The sequence below is a fragment of the Citrus sinensis genome, chromosome 3 (assembly GCF_022201045.2).
Source record: "Citrus sinensis cultivar Valencia sweet orange chromosome 3, DVS_A1.0, whole genome shotgun sequence".
Taxonomy (NCBI): Eukaryota; Viridiplantae; Streptophyta; class Magnoliopsida; order Sapindales; family Rutaceae; genus Citrus; species Citrus sinensis.
The window spans coordinates 18,199,683-18,206,062 of record NC_068558.1 but is presented as its reverse complement, the minus strand read 5'-3'; the positions used below and the strand labels follow the sequence as shown (position 1 = coordinate 18,206,062).

Genomic DNA, 6,380 nt, shown 5'->3' with positions numbered 1-6,380 from the left:
CTACCTTGGGCTCATTAGGAGAATGGCTCTAGTTTCCAACTACTATGTAGGATTGGCTTAGTCCCCTCTTCAACGTTAAGTCCTTGACCAGCGACAAGCTCCCCACAATAACCAAGTTGGTTTGCCCAAACTCCAAAGAATCTAGTGCCATTGTACTCCCTACACACACATCTTGAAGCACATCTCCCACAATCAGCACATCCTCGCTTTGAAGCATGTAATTTGGGTGTCACAATTGTAGTCCATGACATTCTCCCATCGCCCTGACCATGCACGTCCTCGTGCACAAAGAGTACGCGTCGCAAGTATACACATCCACGCGAAAGCATGAAGATTGCCTTGCACAATCTCACCCATGAACTCCCTACTTACTCCTTGTTTCAAGGAGAAGACCCACGTGCAGACACTGTTCTGCCTGGTGCAAACGCTTGAGGGTGTGAGAACCCACTTTTTCATCCCGTTTGTTGACCTTTGCTGTGACAAAGAGTGAGGAAATGCATGGTGCAACATTGGAGCACGTGGCAAGTTCGCAACAAGGGTTTTAGGAGATGGCCAGCACAGCTCTGATACCATTTATCATAAGACAAGAGGTTACAACCTCGTGCAACACTCCCACGTCTCATACCACAAGAGAAAGCCTAGTGAAATTGGTACATTATCAACTGGTTTTGCCCTACCTTAGACTCATCAAGAAAACAACTCTAATTCCCAACCAGTCCCCTCTTCAACATTAAATCTTTGACTAGCATCAAGCTCTTCAAACTCAATTGAGTTGGCATACTTAAACTTTGAAGTATCCAGCACTATTCTACTCCTCACATGCACGCCCTAAAGCATATCTCCCACAATTAGCACATCCATAATCGATACTGGCGTACAAGCGCATAATTTGGTCGTCGTGATTGTCGTCCGTGACAAGCAGCCCTCCTCATTGTCCCAATTTTAAAAAAGAAAAATTATGCACCGCTTTTATTTATTTATTTTTTTTCTAACAATCGTACAGTGGGATCCACACGTTACCGCCATGCTTTAGGAATTTTTAGAAATCAGCTGTGACTCCGCAGTCACGTTACAATATTGCAATAAAAAATAAACAAATAAATAAACTGGACCGTATCGTACTCAATAATTTCCCTCAATATTTGAAAAACTGAAGCAGATTTGTGTAATTGAAGCTCAGGTTTACAAACAAAACCCGAAAAAACAGCGTCTCTCTCCTCCTCTATCTCTCTCCTCCTCTTTCTCTCTCAATCATAGGGTTTCAATACGCGCCGTTTCGCTCTTCTCAATCGGTGACAGCATTGCCAGTGAGCGTGTGACCTCCAGGTAATTTTATCTTTTCCGCCTCTTTTATTTTCGATTAATGATAGTTTTTTATTTTGTTTTTGTAAATTCATTTGGTTGCTTAATCTTCAGTCTCATGTATCGATTCATTTTTTTTTCATTTTAAGATTCGATCTATATTTCTGTGCTAATTTAACTGTGTTATTAGTATTGTGCTTGTTGATTTTGATCGAATTTTTGTGCATTATTCGATCGAATTGTGTGCTCAATTGGATCAAGTCTGATTCGATCTGTTGATACTCTTGTTTGATAAAATTAGGATTGTCGATGGGTTTCAGATTTGGATTACTTTTAATCTCTTTTCGTTAGGTTTGTGTCTCAAATCAATTTTGTTGAGGTTTAAGCCAAATGCTTAAATTTCAGTGTGCTCTAGTAATAAGTTATATAAATTGACTGACGAAGACTCGGTTTGCTTCTTTCGAATTTATGCTGTTTCTGATGATAATTGCTTCACAGAGAGTCAGTGGCGGGGTCATATTTGTGGAGCAGGGGGAACATTAATTTACTTGAAAGAATTTGGTCTTTATTCAAGTATTTTTTATTTAATTTTGTATATATTTTACTCATTTGAAGTAGTTTTGTTGATGAAAATATTATTTTTTCCTTTTTTCTTGTATTATATTGAAAGCCTATGGCAGCAAATCGAAAATTCATTGGGGGCAAATTCAAAATATGGTTGAAATTTAAAAGTAATTTCCTGAAAAAAATTAGACTCAGGGATTGCAGCTGCCTACACTGGTCCCTATGTGAATCTGTTACGGCTTAAGGTTATGAATTATATACCAGAAAGCCATTTAATTCATGTTGTTTAAGTTTAGTGAAACTCTGCAAGTAAATGATCAATGTTTTATGAAATAAATAAAAAAATGTGAACTAGATAGAGTCTCAGCTAGAGAAACAATGTCTTCTATTCCATTGAGGGCAGTTCTTTGTTTTTTAACATACTATTACACTGTGATCTGACATTTATTTACGTTTGTCTTATTTATATTATATTGTTTTAATTCTTCATCAGATTAGGGATTTGGTTTTGGGTTTGAGAATTCTTTTGTGAGTGATTCAGTTTTCACTGGTTAGGTTCTGAATTTCTATATATCTGGCTAATGCAACAATTCACAATTTCAGATAAAATATGGCAATGGAAGTTACCCAGGTGCTTCTGAATGCACAGTCAATAGATGGAACTGTGCGGAAGCATGCAGAAGAAAGTTTGAAACAGTTTCAGGAGCAAAACCTTCCCAGTTTCTTGCTGTCGCTCTCTGGAGAGTTAGCAAATGATGATAAGCCTGTTGATAGCCGTAAATTGGCAGGTTTGATACTCAAAAATGCCTTGGATGCGAAGGAACAGCACAGAAAATTTGAGCTTGTGCAAAGATGGTTGTCATTGGATGCCAATGTGAAGACCCAGATTAAGACTTGTTTGTTGAACACCCTGACTTCTACAGTAGCTGATGCTAGGTCAACTTCATCTCAAGTTATTGCCAAGGTTGCGGGCATTGAATTGCCACAGAAACAGTGGCCTGAGCTGATAGTCTCACTTTTGTCAAACGTTCACCAACTACCAGCTCATGTTAAGCAAGCCACTTTAGAGACTCTTGGGTATTTGTGCGAGGAAGTCTCTCCTGATGTTGTAGAACAGGATCATGTAAATAAAATACTTACAGCTGTGGTTCAGGGTATGAATGCTTCTGAGATGAACAATGATGTTAGGCTTGCTGCTACCCGAGCTTTATATAATGCTTTGAGCTTTGCCCAGGCAAATTTTAGCAATGACATGGAACGTGATTATATCATGAGAGTTGTCTGTGAAGCAACACAATACGCAGAATTGAAGATAAGGCAGGCAGCTTTTGAGTGTCTGGTCTCCATTTCATCAACTTATTATGAGAAGTTAGCTCCTTATATGCAGGACATCTATAGCATCACAGCAAAGGCTGTGCGTGAAGATGAAGAACCTGTTGCTCTTCAAGCCATTGAGTTCTGGAGTTCTATTTGTGATGAGGAAATAGATATTCTGGAAGAATATGGGAGTGATTTCACCGGGAACTCTGATATCCCATGCTTTTACTTTATTAAGCAGGCCCTTCCTGCACTTGTCCCATTGCTGTTGGAGATACTCCTCAAGCAAGAGGAGGATCAAGATCAGGAGGAGGGGGCTTGGAATATTGCCATGGCTGGGGGCACCTGCCTTGGTTTGGTTGCACGAACAGTGGGAGATGATATTGTTCCCCTAGTCATCCCATTTATTGAAGAAAACATAGCAAAACCAGATTGGAGGCAGAGGGAGGCAGCAACTTACGCCTTTGGTTCAATCTTGGAGGGTCCTTCACCAGACAAGTTGCTGCATATTGTTAATGTTGCTTTATCCTTCATGCTTAGTGCATTAACAAAGGATCCAAACAACCATGTTAAAGATACTACTGCTTGGACCCTTGGTCGGATTTTTGAATTCCTTCATGGCTCAACCATAGGTACACCAATAATCACCCAGGCAAATTGCCAACAGATAATCACAGTTCTGCTTCAGAGCATGAAGGACACTCCGAATGTTGCTGAGAAGGCCTGTGGTGCTCTCTATTTTCTTGCCCAGGGTTATGAGGACGTGGGCCCATCATCTCCTTTAACACCATTTTTCCAGGAAATTGTTCAGTCTCTCCTTACTGTAACTCACAGAGAAGATGCTGGGGAATCACGATTAAGGACTGCTGCATATGAAACATTGAATGAAGTGGTGAGGAGTTCCACTGATGAAACAGCACCTATGGTGTTGCAACTGGTCCCTGTCATTATGATGGAGCTCCACAAGACTCTTGAAGGGCAGAAGCTTTCATCCGATGAGAGAGAAAAGCAGGGGGAGTTGCAGGGCCTTCTATGTGGGTGCTTACAAGTCATTATTCAGAAGCTAGGATCATCAGAGCCAACTAAGTATGTCTTCATGCAGTATGCAGATCAAATAATGGGACTCTTCTTGAGGGTTTTTGCTTGCAGAAGTGCGACTGTCCATGAGGAGGCCATGCTTGCCATTGGAGCCCTTGCCTACGCAGCTGGCCTTGATTTTGCAAAATACATGCCAGATTTCTACAAATATTTGGAAATGGGTCTTCAGAATTTCGAGGAGTATCAAGTGTGCGCTGTTACGGTCGGTGTGGTAGGGGATATTTGCAGAGCCCTGGAGGAAAAAATTCTGCCTTACTGTGATGGGATTATGACACAACTTCTCAAAGATTTATCAAGCAACCAGCTACACCGTTCTGTGAAGCCGCCTATATTCTCATGCTTTGGTGACATAGCACTTGCAATTGGAGAGAACTTTGAAAAGTACTTGATGTATGCCATGCCCATGCTCCAGAGTGCAGCCGATTTGTCAGCGCACACGGCAAATGTAGACGATGATATGACTGAGTACACCAATTCTCTGAGAAATGGGATTTTGGAGGCATATTCTGGGATTTTCCAAGGGTTTAAGAACTCTCCAAAAACCCAGCTCTTGATTCCATATGCACCCCATATCCTCCAGTTCTTGGATAGCATGTACATGGAAAAAGACATGTAAGTTCTGTTGATTGATGTTCCTTTATTATTTGCACTTTGATCAAGTAATAATCTGTATTTTGTGGTTACTAATTTTTTGTTCATTTTACCCATAGGGATGAACTGGTCATGAAGACAGCAATCGGGCTTCTTGGAGATCTAGCAGATACACTGGGAAGCAATGCAGGTTCTTTGATTCAGCAGTCGCTTACAAGTAAAGACTTTTTAAATGAGTGTTTATCTTCAAAAGATCATATGATTAAAGAATCTGCTGAATGGGCAAGGTTGGCGATTAATAAGGCCATTTCTGTTTGAGGCTATTGGGCATGGTCTGTCCTTCTAACGAGTCCCTGCATGCATTTGGGTCTGTTGAGTCAGGGTAAAGGGTTGCATGTGTCAGGTCATCATCACATTTAGACAACAGAAGTTATCAATCTTCATGTTGTCACTAACTCTTGCATCAGCACCATGGGATTGGGGTGTTCTTTGGCTGTGGAGGAAGTGCGTAGTGGCAGCATCACTGAAGTGGATGAAGCTACCCTCCACAAAAACTTAATAGAAATGAAAAGACATTATTATGGTGGAGGGTTGAAGTCGAGGAGAAAGGGGGCCACAATTGTGACATACACTAATACAAACTAGTCCAGCTTCACTGGCAATTTGTGGCCCTTGAGGGTGACACCAAGCTTTTATTGGAAACAACTTCAGAGCCATCCTGGTGGTCTGCTTGCAAATGGCTATATGTGGTCAGAATGGATAATTGATGAGTTGGTTCCCTAGTGCGGCACTTCAGAAATTTTATCTTCATCCAGTTCTCATTACTGATTTTTCCCCCTAAATCTTCTTGTTAACTTGAGTCTACATCACTTCATCAGCATGTCTGCATAGTCATTTGGTTGTCTGAATGTGAACATTTTTCATACATACACATTTGGTGGGTTTGGGGTTCAAAACACAATTGAAATCATACACATTTTGCATTTGCATTTTTCATATTTCATTTTTGCCGTCAATAGTTTGTCTTAAAAGTCAAATGTTACATACATGCATTCATTCATAAAGGTTTTTCCATTCTGTCTTTATTTGTTATTACGAGAGTACAGGTTTTTATGAACTTCAATTGTGCTATATCATACTATGTATCTCCGCATGTGGAGGAGTGTTATTTTTCAAGTGATGTTATGAAGATCATGGATTTTTGTGATTTTCCCTCTTTTATAGGTTGTTTTCTTGGTTTATGTTTCCTTATTTTAATTTTATTTTGCTTTTATTTCATTTATTTATTTTACTTTGGAACCACCCCTTATATAGAAGGAATATCACCTAATGAAAGGCCAAGTAAATTAATTAGTTTAAATTATTTCTAAATATATTGAGCAGTAGAGTATATTGTACAATTTAGATGCATTACCCTGGTGGGCATATATGCATGTAGCAAAACGTAGGAAATTAAAATTAGTTGCTGACATAAGGAAATTAAAATTATTGGCTAACATAATATAAAA

At 39.7% G+C, this 6,380-nt stretch overlaps 1 protein-coding gene across 1 annotated transcript; it reads left to right on the top strand.

The window, feature by feature from the left end:
• The first annotated feature begins 1,068 nt into the window (after positions 1-1,068).
• On the top strand, positions 1,069-6,079 carry LOC102611445 (importin subunit beta-1). Its single transcript, XM_006491927.4, has 3 exons — positions 1,069-1,326; positions 2,470-4,893; positions 4,992-6,079. The coding sequence occupies exons 2-3, from the start codon at positions 2,477-2,479 to the stop codon at positions 5,188-5,190; spliced, it is 2,616 nt and encodes an 871-aa protein (XP_006491990.2). The 5' UTR covers positions 1,069-1,326; positions 2,470-2,476; the 3' UTR covers positions 5,191-6,079.
• The last annotated feature ends 301 nt before the right edge of the window (positions 6,080-6,380 follow it).